The sequence below is a fragment of the Dendropsophus ebraccatus genome, chromosome 12, assembly GCF_027789765.1.
Source record: "Dendropsophus ebraccatus isolate aDenEbr1 chromosome 12, aDenEbr1.pat, whole genome shotgun sequence".
NCBI classification, from domain to species: domain Eukaryota; kingdom Metazoa; phylum Chordata; class Amphibia; order Anura; family Hylidae; genus Dendropsophus; species Dendropsophus ebraccatus.
Genome location: NC_091465.1, coordinates 56,520,634 through 56,542,243, shown reverse-complemented (window position 1 = coordinate 56,542,243; position 21,610 = coordinate 56,520,634). Strand labels below are relative to the sequence as shown.

The 21,610-nt window shown below is 44.2% G+C and overlaps 1 protein-coding gene across 3 annotated transcripts in view; it reads right to left on the bottom strand.

The window, feature by feature from the left end:
- The window catches only part of NLRX1 (NLR family member X1), a 47,042-nt gene that overhangs the window by 18,209 nt on the left and 7,223 nt on the right, over positions 1–21,610 (bottom strand). For all 3 annotated transcript variants that reach the window (XM_069947138.1, XM_069947140.1, XM_069947139.1), the window contains 2 exons: positions 20,817–21,012; positions 20,280–20,368 (listed from right to left, as the gene is read on the bottom strand). In XM_069947138.1, the coding sequence (XP_069803239.1) occupies positions 20,280–20,368; positions 20,817–20,971 (244 nt within the window). In that variant the 5' untranslated portion in view covers positions 20,972–21,012. The remainder of the gene's footprint in view (positions 1–20,279; positions 20,369–20,816; positions 21,013–21,610) is intronic.

Genomic DNA, 21,610 nt, shown 5'->3' with positions numbered 1-21,610 from the left:
GCTATATGCTGCAATTTCTTTTTTATTAAACCCTTTTCTTATAGTAACTAGAAATTAAAGGGACCTGTGCTAATTTCTGTAGTTCTATTATTGATACTCTGCCCCTAATGGTCCATGTCGACATGCAATCTGATGAAGGGAGATGCAACTCCCGAAACGCGTAATTGCTTATTTTATGTACATTTTTACTGATTTTATCCAATAAATCAGCCATTTTATGTTTTATACTCTACTCGTTGTGAAGGATTTTTTGGCAGCGCCAGGATACCTACCCAGGTACTTTTTTCTTCTGTCTACTGCATATTTTCCTGGTGGCTTGAACAGATCTCCTAAGCCTATTTTGTATATGTATTCCATAGCTTAGACCAAGTTTGGACCTTTTCCTGTTTATTAGGTTGAAACAAGTTTTATATGCAGTTCTGTGCAGATCAAAACTTGAGATGAGATTGCTAAAATTATGATTTGGTGGAGCTGGGCCTCTCTGCCAACACATCTTTTCATTTTAGGTCTCCTCAATGTCAGAGCCTGATGCAAACCTAGGTTCTGTAAACCATTGAAATTGGATAAAACATTCTGCCAGCTCTAGATACTGTCTTCAGTATGAAATTCATCAGTACTTCTGACTGCTTTCTTTTTCTTTATTGCACACCACTTTTTCCACCTGACTAAGTGATTTTAATATATCACTTAGAAACAAACTTTTTTTAAAGACTTGTATAATGAGTTTTCTGTAGTTTACAAGATTCCATAGACTTTGCCCTTGTTATCAGCTATTACCTGCAGAACACAATATCATGTACTCAACAGCTTTTTTTACCCTTTACAAGCCAAGTAAAATATTTAAAAAGAAAAAGATAACCATAATTTGCTACTGTAAACTACTGTGCTTATTATTGGGAATTAACCCCTTCAAGACTAAGCCTATTTGGGCCTTAATGACCAGGCTCATTTTTCAAAATCTGACCTGTCTCACTTTATGCGCTCATAGCTCAGTGATGCTTTAACATATGCTAGCGATTCTGAGATTATTTTTTTGTCACATATGGCACTTTATATTAGTGGCAAAATTTGGTCACTACTTTGTGTGTTTTTTGTGAAAAACATCAAAATATCATGAAAAATTAAAAAAATTTGCATTTTATGAACTTTGAAATTCTCTGCTTCTAAAAAAAGAAAGTCGTAGCACATAAATTAGTTACTAAGTCACATTACCGATATGCCCTCTTTATTCTGGCTTCATTTCATAAACATATTTTAATTTTTTAGGGTGTTACGGGGCTTAGAAATGTATCAGCAAATTACCACATTTTCGTGAAAGTTTCCAAAACTGATTTTTTTAGGGACCAGTTCTTATCTTAAGTTGATTTAGGAGGCTTGTATACTGGAAACCCCAATAAGTGACCCCATTTTGGAAACTTCACACCTTAAAGAATTAATCTAGGGGTATAATGAGCATTTTAACCCTACAGGGGCTGGAGCAAAGTATTCACTATTAGGCCGTAAAAAAATGGAAAATTAAAATTTTCCAATAATATATACGTTTAGAGTAAAGTTTCTAATTTTCAAAAGGAACATGAGAGAAAAAGCACCCCAAAATTTGTAACACAGGTTCTCATGAGTACAACGGTACCCCATATGTGGGCGTAAACCACTGTATGGGCACACAGAGGGGCTCAGAAGGAAGGGAGTGCCAATTAGCTTTTCCAATGCAGATTTTGCTGAAGAAGTTTCTGAGCACCAGGTGCGTTTGCAGCGCCCCTGTAGTGTCAGCAGAATAGAACCCCCCCAAAAGTCACCCCATTTTGGAAAGTACACCCCTCAAAGAATTCATCTTGGGGTAGGATGAGCATTTTGACCCCACAGGTGTTAGAGGAAAGTATTCAAAATTAGACCGTAAAAATGAAAAACTCGAATTTTTCCAATAATATGTTCGTTTAGTTTAAAATTTCTCAATTTCACGAGGAACAAGAGAAAAAAATTACCCCAAAATTTATAAAGCAGATTCTCTTGAGTACAACGGTACCCCATATGTGGGCGTAAACCACTGTATGGGCACACAGCGAGGATCAGAAGGAAGGGAGCGCCAATTAGCTTTTTCAATGCAGATTTTGCTGAAGAAGTTTCTGAGCGCCAGGTGCGTTTGCAGTGCCCCTGTAGTGCCAGCGGAGTAAAATCCTGCCATAAGTCACCCCATTTTGGAAAGTGCACCCCTCAGAGAATTCATCTTGGGGTAAGATGAGCATTTTGACCCCACAGGTATTAGAGGAAAGTATTCAAAATTAGACTGTAAAAATGAAAAACTCAAATTTTTCCAATAATATGTTCGTTTAGTTTGAAATTTCTCAATTTCACGAGGAACAAGAGAAAAAAATTACCCCAAAATTTATAAGGCAGATTCTCTTGAGTACAACGGTACCCCATATGTGGGCGTAAACCACTGTATGGGCACACAGCAGGGCTCAGAAGAAAGGGAGCGGCAATTAGCATTTTCAATGCAGATTTTGCTGAAGAAGTTTCTGAGCGCCAGGTGCATTTGCAGTTCCCCTGTAGTGCCAGCGAAGTAAAATCTCCCCATAAGTCACCCCATTTTAGAAAGTGCACCCCTTAGAGAATTCATCTTGGGGTGTGGTGACCATTTTGACCCCACAGGTATTAGAGGAAAGTATTCAAAAGTAGACAGTAAAAATGAAAAACGCGAATTTTTCCAATAATGTGTTCCTTTAGTTTGAAATTTCTAAATTTCTTGAGGAACAGGAGAGAAAGTTCACCACAAAATCTGTAACGCAGGTTCTCCTGAGTAGAACGGTACCCCATATGTGGGTATAAACCACTGTATGGGCACACAGCAGGGCTCAGAACGGAAGGAGCGCCAATTAGCATTTTCAGTGCAGATTTTTCTGAAGAAGTTTCTGAGCACCAGGTGCGTTTGCAGAGCCCCTGTAGTGCCAGTGGAGTGAACCCACCCCATAAGTCACCCCATTTTGGAAAGTGCACCCCTTAAAGAATTCATTTTGGTGTGTGGTGAGCATTTTGACCCAACAGGTATTGGAGGAAAGTATTCAAAATTGGCTAGTAAAAATGAAAAACTCGAATTTTTCCAATAATATGTTCATTTAGTTTCAAAATCTGTAACGCAGGTTCTCCTGAGTACAACGATACCCCATATGTGGGCGTAAACCACTGTATGGGCACACAGCAGGGCTCAGAAGGGAAGGAGCGCCAATTTGCTGGAGCAAAACCGCAGCTAGTATCGGTTATTAGAATAGCGCAGTTACTAAAATACAATAAAAAAAATGAGATTACAGGTAACGTGGGGTGGTTACGGACAGTCTGGGGTGGTTCCAGGTAATCTGGGGGTGGTTACGGGCAACCTGGGGTGCTTATGGGTAATCTGGGGTGGATACGGACAACCTGGGGTGGTTACTGGTAGTCTGGGGTGGATACGGACAACCTGGGGTGGATACGGTGAACATGGGGTGGTCACAGGCAACCTGGGGTGGTTACAAGCAACCTGGGGTGGTTACGGGTAATCTGGGGTGGATACGGTGAACATGGGGTGGTCACAGGCAACCTGGGGTGATTACCGGCAACCTGGGGTGGTTACAGGCAACGTGGGGTGGATACGGACAACCTGGGGTGGTTACAGACAACCTGGGGTGGATACGGTCAACATGGGGTGGTCACGGACAACCTGGGGTGGTTACAGGCAATGTGGGGTGGATACGGACAACCTGCTGTGGTTACAGACAACCTGGGGTGGTAACGGGTAATCTGGGGTGGATACGGTCAACATGAGGTGGATACGGTCAACATGGGGTGGTCGCGGCAACCTGGGGTGGTTACAGGCAACCTGGGGTTGTTACGGGCAACCTGGGGTGGTTACGGGCAACCTGGGGTGGTAACGGGCAACCTGGGGTGGTTATTGGCAATGTGACATGGATACGGACAACCTGCTGTGGTTACAGGCAACCTGGGGTGGTTACAGGCAACCTGGGGTGGTTACAGGCAACCTGGGGTGGTTACGGCAACCTGGGGTGGTTACGGCAACCTGGGGTGGTTACGGGCAATGTGACATGGATACGGACAACCTGCTGTGGTTACAGACAACCTGGGGTGGTTACGGGTATTCTAGGGTGGTTACAGGCAACCTGCTGTGGTTACAGGCAACCTGCTGTGGTTACGGGCAACGTGGGGTGGTTACGGGCAACGTGGGGTGGTTACGGACAATCTGGGGTGGTTACGGGCAATCTGGGGTGGTTACGGATAAACTGAAGTGCTCATAGGTAATCTGAGGTGGGTACCTGTAATCTGGCGTGGTTACGGGCAATCTGGAGGCGGTCATTGGCAATTTGGGGTGGTTAGAGGCAAGGTGAAGTGGTCAGTGGCAACGTGCGGTGGTCAGTGGCAACGTGCGGTGGTCAGTGGCAACGTGCGGTGGTCAGTGGCAACGTGCGGTGGTCAGTGGCAACGTGCGGTGGTCAGAGGCGACGTGCGGTGGTCAGAGGCGACGTGCGGTGGTCAGAGGCATCCTGCGGTGTTCAGAGGCAACCTGCTGTGGTTGCGTGCAATCTGGGGGGGGTTACATGTAATCTGGCATGATTACGGCAACCTGGGGGGGTCACAGGAAACCTGGGGGGGGTTACAGACAATCTGGCATTGTTATGGATAAACTGAAGTGTTTATAGGTAATCTGGGGTGGGTACATGTAATTTGGGGTGATTATGGACAATCTGGAGGGGGTCACTGGCAACGTGCGGTAGTTACGGGCAACGTGCGGTGGTTACGGGCAACATGCGGTGGTTACGTGTAATCTGGGGGGTTACGTGCAATCTGGCGTGATTACGGACAACCTGGGGCGGTTACGGGTAATCTGGGGGGGGTTAAGGGTAATTTGGGAGTAAACTGCAATTATTACTATAATAAAAAGTGTGTGTTTTATTTTTTTGTATGTTTGTCACTTTTTGTACTTTATACATTCATTTTCACTGTATTACTATGATTACTGTGATATTTTCTATCACAGTAATCATAGTTCAGTGACAGAGACCAAATTGGTCTCTGTCAATTTAAATTTTCAGAGCTTGGCTGGTTGTGGAGCGCATGCGCACTTCATAACCAGCCTGGACATCGAGGAGGAAGGAGCTCCAGGAGCAGGTGAGTATATGGGGAAGGGGGGGGTGACTGGGGGACGAGGGTGACAGGGGGTGTGGGGGGCGACTTGGGGGGGGGGGGGGGGCACGGTGACACTTTTTATCCCCTGTCACCAATCATTGATGGTGACAGGGGATAAAAAGTGCGGGGTTCCACATGGCACAAGCGATCAGCGGTATATAGTATATACCGCTGATCGCTTGTACCGGGACCCCACAGGGGGGGTCCCGATGACTGCCCCATGCTCTCCGCTACCTCCGGTGGCGGAGAGCATGGGGCTTTCATTCATTTTTATTTTCTGATCACTGTGAACAGACATTAGTCTGTTCACAGTGATTGCGGCGGCCATCTTGGATCTGATGGCCGCCGCGGGGAGGGAGAGGGTTAGTGACCAGCCCACTAGGGGGGCTGATCTGGGGTCTGATTGACTTATTTCATCTCCCCCCGCCGTGGATTCACGGTGGGGGGAGATGAAATGCAGTACAGCGCCGGCCCGTTAGTGACCGCCGTATCGGCGGCCACTAAGGGGTTAACTGCCGGGATCCGGGCACGGCCCGGATCTCGGCAGTTGCGGCGGGTGCCCGGCTATCACTGACAGCCGGGCCCCGCCGAGGATGACAGGAGTGCAGCTCCTGCGCCCCTGTCATCCCGTGGACGTGCCGGCACGTCCATCTGCAGGAACTGTATGCAGATTTGGACGTGCCGGTACGTCCATATGCGGGAAAGGGTTAAAGGGGCTGTGTCATAAAGCAAAGAAGCTAAAATCAGATGTGTACCATATACAAAAACAGTGCAGAAAATAAGTGTATTTGATACATTACCGAATGGAAGAATGGAGAGTTCTGTAATTTTTATTATAGGTACACTTCAACTGTGAGAAACAAAATCTATAAGAAAAAATTCCATAAAATTCCATTCTGATTTTTCTTTAAATTATTTAGCATTTTATTGCATGAAATAAGTATCTGATTGTAACGTATAGCAAGATAGCAACTGTGCTACTCAACTGGTATACCTTTGGGCCACACCAGGTAGTGCACCAAAGAGTTCTATTTTGGTCTTATGTGACCACATGACCTTCTCCCTCTGGATCATCCAGATGGCCATTGATGAACAGGCCTTGACATGTGCTTTTGTGAGCAGGGGGAACTTGCGTGCCCTGCAGGATTTTAATCTATGATGGCATAGTGTGGCCCTATTCGACCAACAGATCTGACGACAGATTATCTGCCAAAGATTTGAAGCCAAACCCAGCAACAGACTATAATCAGAGAACAGGTCATAAAGGAAAGACTGGATTTCTCCTCTTTTCAAATCCACTCCTGAGTTTGGCTTCAAATCTTTGGCAGATAATCTGTCGTCAGATCTGTTGGTGGAATAGGGCCTTTACTAATGTTAATCTTTGAGTATGGTCTCAACTCCATTAAGGTCATTGACCAGGTCCTCTTGTGTAGTTTTGGGCTGATTCCTGACCTTTTTCAGAATCATCCTTACCCTAAGTGGGAAGATCTTGCATGGAGCCCAAGGAAGGTTGACAGTCATCTTGTGTTTCTTCTATTTTCTAATAATTGTGCCAACAGTTGTTTCCTTTTCACCAAGCTGCTTGCCGATTGTCCTCTAGCTCATTCCAGCCTTGTGCAGGTCTACAATTTTGTCCCTGTTGTCTTAAGACAACTCTTTGGTCTTGAACATGGTGGAGAGGTTGGAGTGTGATTTGATTGTGTGTGTGGACAGGTGTTTTTTTATACAGGTAACTAGTTCAAACAGGTGCAATTAATACATGTAGAGTAGGAGGAGCTTCTTAAAGAAAAAGCCTGAGAGCCACAATATTTGCTGGTTGGTAGGTTTTTAAATACTCATTTCATGCAATAAAATGCAAATTAATTATTTAAAAAATATTACAATGTGATTTTCTGGAATTTCTTTTAATGATTCTGTCTCTCAGACTTAAAGTGTACCTATGATAAAAATGATAGGCCTCTCCATTCTTTGGAGGTGGGAACACTTGCAAAACCAGGAGTGTATCAAATACTTATTTTCCTCAAGTCAATTACATCACTGTACTTTTTTTCTCTCCCAATAATAAGCAAACTGATGGGAGAGTTATTAAAACAAAGCAGTTACATGGGGAACTAGTAACATAGTAACATAGTAAATAAGGTTGAAAGAAGACAAGAGTCCATCAGGTTCAACCTAGGAGAATCCTACTGTGTTGATCCAGGAAGGCGAAAAACCCCTATGGGGCAGAAGACAACCGCCCCACCACAGGGAGAAACTCCCCCCCCCCCCCCCCCCCCCGACTGCAATGGCAACCAGAACAATCTCCGGATCAACGTATCACCAGAAATCTAATGCCCATAACTTGTAATATTATATTGTTCAAGAAAAGTATCAAGGCCTCCCTTGAACTTATTTAATGAATCGGCCATGACAACCTCATGTAGCAGAGAGTTCCACAGTCTTACCGCTCGTACAGTAAAGAACCCGCGTCGATGCTGATGATGAAATCTTCTTTCCTCTAGACGTAGAGGATGCCCCCTTGTCATTGTTACAGACCTAGGAGTAAAAAGACCACTACAAAGATCTCTGTACTGTCCATTCATATATTTGTACGTTGTGATCAGATCGCCCCTAAGACGTCTTTTTTCTAGCGTAAATAACCCCAAGCTTGATAACCTGTCTTGGTACTGTAACCCACCCATTTCCTTAATGACCTTTGTTGCCCTCCTCTGCACCCGCTCCAGTTCACCTATGTCCTTCTTATATACCGGTGCCCAAAACTGTACACAGTATTCCATATGTGGTCTGACTAGTGATTTATAAAGAGGCAAAACTATGTTCTCATCTTTAGCATCTATACCTCTTTTGATGCACCACATTATTTTATTAGCCTTGGCAGCTGCTGCCTGGCACTGATCACTAAAGTTGAGTTTACTGTCCACCAATACCCCCAGGTCCTTTTCGGAAGTAGTTTTACCCAGTGTTTTATTATTTAGCACATAACTGTAATTATTTCTATGGCCCAAATGCATAACCTTACATTTATCCACATTAAACTTCATTTGCCATTTCTCCGCCCAAGCCTCTAGCTTCTCCAAATCCCTCTGTAATATGATATTATCCTCCTCTGTACTGATTACTTTACCCAGTTTAGTATCAACTGCAAAAATGGAGATTCTACTCTGTAGCCCCTCTACAAGATCATTAATAAAAATATTAAAAAGAAGTGGACCCAACACTGACCCGTGGTACCCCACTAGTAACTAAAACCCAATCTGAATATTTTCCATCAATGACCACCCTCTGTTTTCTATCACACAACCAGTTACTTACCCATTTGCATACGTTTTCCCCAAGTCCCAGCATCCTCATTTTGTAGACCAACCTTTCATGCGGCACAGTATCAAATGCCTTTGAAAAGTCCAGATACACAACATCCACAGCCTCCCCCAGGTCCAGTCTATAACTTACCTCTTCATAGAAGCCGATCAGATTAGTCTGACAGGACCGATCCCTCATAAATCCATGCTGGTGCTGCGTCATAAGATTATTTTCATTAAGATACTCCAGTATAGCATCTCTTACAATCCCCTCAAATACTTTACCTACTATAGATGTTAGACTTACGGGCCTGTAGTTTCCAGGATCACTCCTTGACCCCTTCTTGAATATTGGTACCACATTAGCTATGCGCCAGTCCTGTGGAACAATCCCTGTCGTAATAGAATCTTTAAATAATAGAAATAACGGTCTGTCCATCACAGTATTTAATTCTTGCAAAACTCTAGGATGGATACCTTCTGGGCCCGGTGACTTATGGATTTTAATGTTTTTAAGGCGTTTCCCCACTTGTTGTGTTAGGCAGGTGAGATTTATGGGAGGATTAACATTATCCCTAGTCATGTCATCTGTTATGGGATTCTCCTCTGTGAATACAATAGAGAAGAATGTATTTAGTAGATTGGCCTTTTCCTCTTCCCCCTCCACCATTATACCCAGATTATTTTTGAGGGGACCAACATTTTCGGTTTTAAGTCTTTTGTTATTTATATAGGTGAAGAACATTTTGGGATTTGTTTTACTTTCTGTGGCTATCCTTCTTTCTGTTGCTATTTTTGCTTCTTTTGTTTGTGTTTTACACATTCTATTCTTCTGTCTATAGTTGCTCAATGCTCCCCCACTACCTTCTTGTTTTAGTTGTCTGAATGCTTGTTTCTTATCATTTATTGCACCCCTTACAGCTGTAGTTAACCACATTGGATTTCTCTTATTTCTACTACGTTTATTCCCATATGGTATGTGTCGTTCACACGATTTACCCAGGATGCTCTTAAATATGTCCCATTTCTCTTGTGTACTTTTATTTCTGAAGGCATTGTCCCAGTCTATGTTCCCAAGGTCCTCTCTTAGTTTTTGGAAATTAGCCTTCCTAAAATTTAATGTTTTTGTAGCCCCTCTACTAATAATTTTTTATAAACTGTATATAACTGATGGGAGAGTTATTAAAACAAAGCAGTTACATGGGGAACTAGTAAGTTAATAGATTTCAAATGATATATTTCAGATGTATAAGCATTTCTTAAAATGTGTTTCATTTGACATAATGTATCATTATAGACCTAGTCTTCTTCATGACACAGCCCTGTAAGCATTGTTGGCTGGAACCTTCTATGTTTTCGATACACTATTTATTATGGCGGTTATGGTAGGTAACAGATGCAGCTCTTTATAAGTAATATTTTATACTGAACTAGGCATTTCTTTTACATAATCTACCTTAAAGAGGCACTGCCACACACAAAAAAACCCTTTGAAATGTCACAGAAACACGTAAAAAGTTTTTATCGGTTGGATTCAGAGTGTTTAGACCACAACCAATCGGGAGAATTCCGAGCTCAGCACGGTCCTCTCCTGGCTCTTTGTCATCTAAGGGGACAGTTGCATAATGCAGGTCTGTGGGGTACATCTTTTCACACTGACACATATCGGCGGGAGAACCACAGGTGTCACAGTCTTCTCCCCACTTATTCCTCTGATCAGTCAGAGTCTAAACACTTGGACCCAGACCGATTGTAACTTTGACTTGTCTCCCTGACATGTCAAAAGTTTTGTTTTATGACAGGTACACTTTAAGACACATCCTACAAACTAACGTATGACCATCAGTGCAATTAAATCATCAACACATAGGTTCAACTGCTTATTCCACCTACAGTATGACCATAAGTACAAGAAGAAGAAAGCCTCATAGATATCTTCTGTGCTCTGTATACAATGACTGGAGAAATGGGACAGTAGTAATCGCTTGCAGGTGCACAATTTCCATGCCACTGCAGACATTGCAAGGACATTTAAGAATGCCGCTTAAGTTGTTCAGTGGTCCACAGGTGGTTAAAGAATCAGTGGGTAAAGCATTTAAACCACTGGAACATCAATTAGGTAAACAACATAAATACAGTTTCCCCTAAAGATTGCAATCCAAAAGTCAATAAGGAAATTGCTACCATTACACGGATTAGCACCAGCTGGCAGGTCTGCAGGTCCCAAAGCTTTTTTTTTTTTTTTTTTTTTTTTTTTGCAGCACTACATTATTATCAATAATCAGGAAGGAAATAACACGGGCTGGTTACAAAAACACAGCAGACCTGCCTTTCTACTGTTATCTTTTTGCTTTTTTATAAGAAAGATAACAACAACTATGGGTCCACTTGGCGAAAGCACAAGAGAAAAGCCTTGCAACCATAGATGGAACCAGCAATTTAGTAGGTTACATTAAGCAGAATACAGGATCACTAGAAAACACACATTGCAAGTCATATCACTCGTAAAACGTCTCGTATTGTTCTAGATATGCTAAACCACACAACATACAGTATGCCTCGATATCAACATATCGTAAATATATTACAATGAGGATTCAGAGAGTGTGCTGAAAGGGAGTTAGTTTCTTTCATATTACAGTACTGCTGTCATTGTTTTTAACCACTAGATGGCATTTATCACCCGCATCCAATATTTAAGTTGACACTTTACAGCTGTCATACTACACGTACAGATCACAGCTTTGAATTTCAAGGTTTATTATAGTATTTGCTGTAAAATGCACAATTTCCAGTGTACTTTCCATGTAATTCCTCAGTGTTTTCAAACCTTTGCTTGCAGTTATTTAGTAGGAACCTACATTGTTTAACTCCTGGATGGGACTAATTTTCAGTTTTGGATTTTATTGACTATTTTTCAGTACGAATGCAATGATCAGGGCTGGATCCAGGTTTATGCGGGCCTTTTTAGTCACAGACAGTGACTGCGGCGGGGCTGTGCACTGATTGGCTGAGCGGGACCACGAGAGCCCCACATGCAGCCGCAGCGCCGAGCAGGTAATGTATGATGCGAGCGGCGTGAAATTCGCTGCAAAATCCAGTACGTGTGAAGCTACAGTCAGAGAGGGAATGCACCAGGTCAACTCTGGCAGGTGTCATGGGCCCCTGTGCTCCTGGGGCACACAGCCACCTGGTGCTGCACCTAGCCTCTTAACTGTAAGTGCTCATAATGAGGAGGCGCTCTGACTGACAAACTGATGCCCAACTTAGATTGCTTTTGTTATGTTTTACTAGCTTTATGGAAATTAAAGCTTTAATCAAATGTTTAAATCACCTTATTGCTTTTTTGCCTATAATGCTCTGTGAGAGCAGTGATCTATAGTTTCTACATGCTGTAAAACCAAATGTTTCTACATTTTTTATTTATAATTACTTTTTTTTTATTGAAAAGGAGGGGGGGGGGGGGGTGTTTAAACCTTGTTTAATCTTTTAGTCCCCCTAGTGGACTTGTGTGGGCAATCAAGTGATTGTTCACACTGGTCAATCTAATACTATAGTTTCTCATTGATCAATGCAATCAAAGACCTGGTAGTACAGGAGCAGATCACGGATAGCAGCCATGGCCATGAAGGCCTAGTATAGGCCCTGAGCTGCCAAGACAGCCTAGGATGTCAGTGTCTACAAAAAAAACCATTACCACCAGGAGTTGATCTCACACCACCACTTTGTAAGACCATCATCGCTTGGGCATAGTAATAGCCGGAGATAGGTCTGGAAACCATGTGGGCAAGTCTTGTTGGAGATGGCATGGGGTACGGTAGTTAGACCCCTCTAGTCTTTGTTGTAAATAGATTAACAGCTTGATGTTATATTAATTTGGTCATGGAATCTGTAGTACATCTATCTGAAGTGTCCCAGCAGCCGTTTTCAACAAAACATCACCAGATAGTATGATGGCCGTGCAACTGTGAGCAGTCTGCATGGCCATTACATATACCATGGCCTGCAGCCTCTCCAGGCATGTCTACCATAGAGCCCTGATATCAATTGCAAAGGAGCTTCCAGTAGTGAATCTTGATGATTTGCGTGCCCAAGTGCAGGTTCCATTGTGTTTGCGTGCCCAAGTGCAGGTTCCATTGTGTTGTGGCAGTATATAATTTCCATTTTAAGGATGACATGCTTGCATAAGGTCTTATTTTAACAACAATAGTTTTTTTGGTACTATTTATCAATACCTGTAAAATTTATAATACCCGTATAACACCATTTATAATAATTAAGTCTGTTCCATGAAATTCACGAATAACCTTAAATAACCGTAACTATCATTTGACAATACATCATTTTGACTAACGAGTTCTAGGTACTAAGGCCCCCCGACAATTACTACAACAAATAAGTGCTCAGTAGAGTGCAATCTATGGATTGTTAGAAAGGCCATTAGACTATACTACTATACCAAATTAATGTACTGCACCTCGGGGTGGGGTACGGAGGGGGGGTTTATTCACATACAGCCCCCCCCCCAAAAGGTACAGTGGATTAGACTAGTATAATGTAGAAGGCATTAAAGGGGTATTCCCCCCAAGAGCTAAAAAAATTTAATGCTCCCAAACCTAGCTGGCCTTACTCACCAAGTCCCCCTGAGTATTTTGAGACGTCTCCCATCTTTCTAGCTGCTGCTGTTCCTGAGTTACAAGTTTTTCTAAAAGCCGATCTATAACCAAGATAGAAAACTACATTTCCCATCATGCAATGCTTATGCCTGATGATGGTGAAGTAGCAGAGCTGAGACAATGAAGGAGCTGATGACGGTGTAGCAGAGCTGAGTTGGCAGTGACGGTGTAGCAGAGCTGAGATGGCGGTGTCGGTGTAGCAAAGCTGAGTTGGAAGTGACGGTGCAGCAGAGCTGAGTTGGCGGTGACTGTGTAGCAAAGCTGAGTTGGGGGGACGGGGTAGCAGAGCTGAGTTGGGGGGACGGGGTAGCAGAGCTGAGTTGGGGATGCCGGTGTAGCAGAGCTGAGTTGGGGATGCCGGTGTAGCAGAGCTGAGTTGGGGATGCCGGTGTAGCAGAGCTGAGTTGGGGATGCCGGTGTAGCAGAGCTGAGTTGGGGATGCCGGTGTAGCAGAGCTGAGTTGGGGATGCCGGTGTAGCAGAGCTGAGTTGGGGATGCCGGTGTAGCAGAGCTGAGTTGGGGATGCCGGTGTAGCAGAGCTGAGTTGGGGATGCCGGTGTAGCAGAGCTGAGTTGGGGATGCCGGTGTAGCAGAGCTGAGTTGGGGATGCCGGTGTAGCAGAGCTGAGTTGGGGATGCCGGTGTAGCAGAGCTGAGTTGGGGATGCCGGTGTAGCAGAGCTGAGTTGGGGATGCCGGTGTAGCAGAGCTGAGTTGGGGATGCCGGTGTAGCAGAGCTGAGTTGGGGATGCCGGTGTAGCAGAGCTGAGTTGGGGATGCCGGTGTAGCAGAGCTGAGTTGGGGATGCCGGTGTAGCAGAGCTGAGTTGGGGATGCCGGTGTAGCAGAGCTGAGTTGGGGATGCCGGTGTAGCAGAGCTGAGTTGGCGGTGACGGTGTAGCAGAGCTGAGTTGGCGGTGACGGTGTAGCAGAGCTGAGTTGGGGATGCCGGTGTAGCAGAGCTGAGTTGGGGATGCCGGTGTAGCAGAGCTGAGTTGGGGATGCCGGTGTAGCAGAGCTGAGTTGGCGGGGACGGTGTAGCAGAGCTGAGTTGGCGGGGACGGTGTAGCAGTGCTGAGTTGGCGGGGACGGTGTAGCAGAGCTGAGTTGGCGGGGACGGTGTAGCAGAGCTGAGTTGGCGGGGACGGTGTAGCAGAGCTGAGTTGGCGGGGACGATGTAGCAGAGCTGAGTTGGCGGGGGCGGTGTAGCAGAGCTGAGTTGGCGGGGACGGTGTAGCAGAGCTGAGTTGGCGGGGACGGTGTAGCAGAGCTGAGTTGGCGGGGACGATGTAGCAGAGCTGAGTTGGCGGGGACGGTGTAGCAGAGCTGAGTTGGCGGGGACGGTGTAGCAGAGCTGAGTTGGCGGGGACGGTGTAGCAGAGCTGAGTTGGCGGGGACGGTGTAGCAGAGCTGAGTTGGCGGGGACGGTGTAGCAGAGCTGAGTTGGCGGGGACGGTGTAGCAGAGCTGAGTTGGCGGGGACGGTGTAGCAGAGCTGAGTTGGCGGGGACGGTGTAGCAGAGCTGAGTTGGCGGGGACGGTGTAGCAGAGCTGAGTTGGCGGGGACGGTGTAGCAGAGCTGAGTTGGCGGTGACGCGGGGCGATTGCGAGGGGTGGAGCTTGTCGCGGGCGATCACGGGGGGGGCAGAGCTTGTCGCGGGTGATCGCGGGGGGCGGTGAGCTGCAGGTAAGTGCTGGACGGTGGGGAGGCTCTGGACATAGGGGGTGAGCTCTGGGCTGGGGGTGACGGGGTGGCTGCTGTTAGGGAGGGAGACAGTCACAGCTGCGCTGATTACTGTGTCCCTCTGTAACAGCAGGCACTCCATCAGTGTTCTCAGTCACTTCACTGTGCTGGGACTGAGGACACGTGATGCCGACACGGAGGGTGGGGGCCAGGAGCAGGGAGCGTGTCGGGTTGGACTGAGGTCTGATGATTCTATGCAATCGGTGGGGGTGAATGCAGCTGGATAACAGCAAAACTGTGCAGAATCCATAATAACTTTATATTGGAAAGATGGAAAGCTACGGGTGGGCAGTGTATTAATGCAAAAATAATTTTTGGGGGAATACCCCTTTAAGCTCATTTGTGCTAGCGACACAAGCAAACATCCTCAAAAAGCATAGGAGGCACCAATACAGAGTAGCTGAGGGCTTGTTACAAATTTCTAACAGATATCTCCTTCTGTGAGATAGTTATACAGGATGTCATATTTTATGTATGTTGCCACCCAGTGGCTGTGATGTGGAGTGCATCATTTCATATTTATGTTGGTTATCTTTTTAAGGGATTATTCAGTGCTACCAAAACATGGCCACATTTTTTCCAGAGACAACACCACTCTTGCGTCCAGTTCAGGTGTGGTTTGCTATTAGAGGGGTTGTTAAAAAAAAAAATATATAATATATATATTTATAATAATAATAAATACATTTTTCCCCCCAAATTAACTGGTGCCATAAAGTGCCAGAGATTTGCATTCACTTATATTAAAAAAAAAAAAAATCTCAAATCTCAATTCTTCAAGTACTTATCATCTGCTGTATGTCCTGTGTGTCAGACTGGAAAGAATACACCACTTCCTGCAGAACATAGAGCAGTCAGCCGCTGATAAGTGCTGGAAGACTGGAGATTTTTTAATATAACTAAATTACAAATCTCTTGCACCAGTTAATTTAGGGAAAAAAATTATATACAAATATAATTTGTCAAATCACCTGGTGCCAGAGATTTGTAATTGAGTTATATTAAAAAATCTCCAGTCTTTCAGCACTTATCAGCTGATGTATGTTCTGCAGGAGGTGGTGTATTCTTTCCAGTCTGACACAGTGCCCTCTGCTGCCACCTCTGTCCATGTCAGGGACTGTCCAGAGCAGGAGATGCTTTCTGGTTCAATGTTTTTATGAGGTTTTTTAAGAACAAATTACAAAAGAGAAAATCTATAAGCACTGACTTTAGTGCCAACAGTATAGTTAACGTTTAGAAGCAACAGGAATAACATTCGGTATATTATGGAGATTTCCTACTGCTCTGGGTAGTTACTGTCATTGACAGAGGTGGCAGCAGAGAGCATTGTGTTAGACTGGAAAGAATACACTACTTCATGCAGGACATACAGCAGATGATAAGTACTTGAAGAATTGATATTTTTTTAATATAATTAAATGCAAATCTCTGGCACTTTATGGCACCAGTTGATTTGGAAAAAAACTTTTTTTGCTAAACTACCCCTTTAAGCTCCATTCACTTCAACAGAAATGAGTTACAAATCGCCACCTAAACTAGAGTCAAGGTGGTGCTGGAAGAAAGTCGCCATGTTTTTGTAGCGCTGGACCCCTTTAACACTTTTTCTCAGTCTACAGTAATGGTTATAATAAGGCAATTGCCTTTATTCTAGGCCCATTCTTTATAAATACCCCAACCACTCGAATCCCCCATCCTGGTGTGAAAGGTGTACACCTCATGCCACTCATGTCATGTCAAATAGGTCTAACCTCTACATTCCTGCTTTTGCATTGGACACAATGACAGACAGAGATTAGTCTGGAGACCACAAGGGCAATACCATTAAGAGTTCTCTCTGAGGCTTTTCCCTATTCCACTGCCCAGCTGTCCAAATATCCAGGATGCTGAACACAGTATACGGCCACATCTAAACCAATGTGCGGGCAAGCGGCCAATATTTAGGACCATGTTATAGATGCCCATGTTTTCAGGGAAATTGTCTCATGACAGATGCTTTTTAAACAACACATTTAAATAAAGATTTCTCCACCAATCGCAACATTAAAGAGGTACTCCAGCCCGGGGTATTTTTCAGTTATGGCCTGGGATGGGGTGGTTATGGACGGCGGAGGTCACTTACCTACCCTGTTCCAGCGTCTGGTCTCGGATCGCGCCGCCTGGTACACCCGTCCCGCGGCTGCTTCCAGGTGTGAGCTGCCGCATAATGACGTCTTAAGGCAGCTCAGCCATTCAGCGGCCAAGGCGGGACTTTGCTACGGCTGCAGAATGGCTGAGCTGCCTTGAGACGTCACGCCTCATGCGGCAGCTCAAACCAGGAAGCGGGCGCTGGACGGATGTACCGGGCGGCGCGATCTGGGACCTGGCGCTGGAACCAGGGAGGTAAGTGACCTCCGCCGTCCATAACCACCCCAGTCATAGCTGAAAAATACCCCCGGGCTGGAGTACCGCTTTAACATCTAAACGCTCCAAAAAAAACCAACAGTTTCTGCTATATATTTAAATACTGGTTTGGTAACTCCCAGTGCAAATTAGCAAGTGAGAGTAGTCCTGGACTTTTTCAGCCAAGCTTCTTCATGCCATCCTGAGTTATAGAAGCTAAAGCTGTGTAGCCAATTACAGGTTTCCACATAGTTTTAATAGAATGGTGTGACATGCCTGATGGCTACTAACTTCATACTTCTTACAATGCCTGTCCAGGTGAGGAGGAACTGGTAACGCTAAGGCTATGTTCTCACAACGTAAGTTCCGTAGTAATCAAGGGCGTTGTTGCACATTGTGCCATAGGTATAACAGTAATATATAGCGCTATAAACTTTAAAGCGTAACTGTCATGTTTTTTTTATTACAGAAATAAGTAGTATAAGCGATTTTAAGAAACTCTGTAATAGGTTTCATCAGCCAAAAAAGCCTCCTTCTGTGCTCAAGAAGCAATCTCCAAGCCTCCCCCCCCCCCTGACTTCTTATCTGTGCATTATCAGGCAAACACGTCTTCATTACAGAGAAGCCAGTGAAGACGGATTCTGCTCTCTCCATTGTATTCCTATGAAGGGGGGAGGGGCTGAGGGAGATGAGGGAGCAGGAAGAGGTGACATGAAGGTCAGCTGTTTGTAGACTCTCTGGGCACCTAAACCGCAGGATTCTGGGGTCAGAAAGGTCAGTGCTTATCTATGAACTTACTGAGAGAAGATTGCAGGGTGTTGTGCTGTGCAGGACTGCTCCGTGCTCAGTCACTCCTAACAGCCCCTCCCCTCTCCATAGCCACATAATGGAGACAGAAATCCTGCTTTATCTGATGTGAGGGGGGAGGCTGGGAGATTGCTTTTTCAGTACAGAAGGAAACTCTTTTAGTACATAAAACCTATTACAGAGTTTCTTAAAATTGCTTGTACTATAGATATTTATTGTTTTCAGAAAAATGACCCTGAAATGACAGTTACGAAGAGAGAAAATTATGCAGCACAGGAGCCCCCATATACTGATCCTGCCACATGTGCCTCCCCCAAACCATGACAGCAACAGTCACAGCGCCAAGTACAAATCATATACTGATCCTGCCACATAGGCCTCCCCTGTTACAGTGCCATATACTGATCCTGCCACATACGCCTCCCCTGTCACAGCGCCATATACTGATCCTGCCACATACGCCTCCCCTGTTACAGCCCCATATACTGATCCTGCCACATAGGCCTCCCCTGTTACAGTGCCATATACTGATCCTGCCACATACGCCTCTCTTGTCACAGCGCCATATACCCGATCCTGCCACATATGCCTCCCCTGTCACAACGCATATACTGATCCTGCCACATACGCCTCCCCTGTCACGGTGTCATATACTGATCCTGCCCCATATGCCTCCCCTGTCACAGCGCCGTATACTGATCCTGCCACATACGCCTCTCCTGTCACAGCTCCATATACTGATCCTGCCACATATGCCTCCCTTATACCATGACAGCACCAGTCAAAGCACCATGTACACATCATATACTGACATGACCCAGTACAAGGATCCAATACAATAGGGAGGCAAAGCAGTGGTGTCATGGGGATTAGCCTGTACATAATAAACAAGTGTTTACCAACCTGTGGGTCCCGAGCTGTGGCAGGACTAAAACTCCTATCATGCCCTGACTGCTGTAGTTTTGGAGCAGCTGGTGACCCTCAGGTTGGGGAACAATAGCTTATGGGAAGTGCTGTGTCCAGAGGAGCAGTGCAGGGATATGGGGCAGTGTTATAAGGGGCAGACCTGTGACCTAGGTGACCTCCCTCTCCCAGCCTTCCTACACCTAAAGAATGATGAGAGTCAGTCAGTGAAGTCGGCACAGCCTCCAGCAGTCAGATAGGGAGGAGGTCACATGTGAGGAGGGGGTGGAGCCTTTTTTTTAAAGACTGAAAATGGACCCCCTACAATTCACTGGTCTTATACCATTATGTTCTGCCACCTTGTTTCCACAGTCAGATCTCTTTTACTCCATCTTCTCTATTTGACCAATTATTCATTTATTTATTTTTTTCATTTCTCCTTCCCCTTCATATCACTTACTATTTGTATCTTACTGGACATTAGAGCCCTCCTTCTCATCTTTTACTGCCACTACTAAATGTATGAATGTTACACATACTACTCTCTATTGTTATATTAACACAGTTTTGTTTTAGATCTGTTTTGAGTCATAAAACATTACACCTATTCCCAATAAATTTAACTAAATTCAATAATAAAATAAAAACGCCTCCACTGTTCACAACAAAATTGTCTTATGTCCTTATTTTAAACGATAAAAGCAAAGACTTGATTGCATAATAAAATAGAAGAAAAAAGCCTGTAAAAAAGTTGAAAAATGTGTCATAAAACGTATTTGTAAATACAAAGAGCTTAAAATATACTGTGCTAACATAGCCAAGGGGTTCAGCCTAGTAACATCTCTAATTTGAGGAGCACAATATATTGTATAGAAAGAAGGAGCACCACAGATATCCAGTAGGCACTCTGAACAAAACCATTTGAGACAGACAGGCCGCTCTAAAGCTGCAGTGCGCGGGACCGAGGAGGAGGCAGAGCGCAGGAGAACACTGGGAACGTGGAGGGGTGATCTAAACTGTTTATTGAATCATCAGCTAAGCATCGCTATTACATGTAGCAATGCGCGGTCAACATTTTAAGTGTGGGCCTAAAGAAACGATCAGCCGATGGGGCAGATGTAGGAGTCTTTTGCCACTGTAGTATTCAACAAAATTTTGCACTCCTTGAAAATGTTACTAAAGATACATTATTGAATGTGCAATATACATATTTAGTGAGTAACGTTCTATCCATATGTGAGGACCTTCATGAGACTGAAGGAGCAAAGAGAGCAAGGCTCTACATGACTGAACAGTTCCTTACCTGTTACTATCCCACTCTGGCTCCTTCGAGATGTGAACGTGTAAAATAACCCATGTGACTTTGACAGCAGGAACGCAGGCCTATCAGACCTACAGAAAGATAAATTACGTTTAACAAATGTTTATTCTTATTTATTTTTAACAAACATACGGTAAAAGAAATGTTAAAAAAAGCAAAATATGGTACATACAGTATAGTCCACAAAGTCAGCAAAATGTAGGCATGAATAGAGTAAGCAGATATTTGGGTCAGACACAAGATGGAATAAGGTAAATCAATCACCATCAATATGTTCCAATCCGTAATAAAAAGTAATAGCAAGAAGAGATCATGTTATGACCAATCAAGAATTTATGAACATGGGATATGGAAATGGAACATGAAAGCATGCATGAATGACCCTGGGTCTAGAGTAGGTGTGGAGTACAACAGGCTGACAGTACGAAAAAATAAGGTCAGCATGGTGTAATCCTGTAACCAGTCCAGGATAACAGATATTACTTACCAAGCAGAGTTCACAAAGTTTCAGTAACTCACCTGTAGGTGTCTTTACTTAAGACTGAATGGCACATATATCGCTGGAACATATGGGGTCCATTGAGTGCCTGAACAGACTGCAATAATTTCTCCTTAAGATGATAATTTCTTTGTCTAATGGCACCCAAACGTGCCAGTGACCAATGGCACTGCATTCTGCCACACGCAGTTAGGCAGTATTATCCACACATAACACCTGAAAATAAAAGATTTTCAGTTGTATACATGGAAAAAAAAAAAAGACTGTATCATGCCTAACACAATATAGTTACTATATAACTCATCTAAACACATGCCCTCTTATTCAGCACTGCACAGCTTGGCTAGGATAGCACGTTGAGCAGTGTACAGACAGTAAAGGTACACACAAAGGTATTACACAAAGAGATTATCAGCCATCCTTGGCCAATTACTGTCTGTTCTAGCCAATAATCACTTTATGTAATAGCTCATGTTGTAAAACAACGATCAGCTGACATGTTGAAATGCAGTTAACAATTAACGACCGAACGAGAAATCGTTGATCGCTTTATAAGACCTGGACCTATTTTTATCGTTGCTCGTTTGCAAAATGTTCGCAAATCGTTCGCATTGAATAAGACATCGTTCGGTCATTCGCAGTAGATACGAACGCAATAGCGAAGAAATAGCGAAGAAAAAACTATCGCAAATACCATCATAAGTAACGATTATCGTTCCATGGAAATGAGTGAACGTTTTCAGGTCTTTCACAATAGGGGTCGTTTGAGATCGTTAATCTTTAACGATTATGCAAACGATAATCGTCCGGTGGA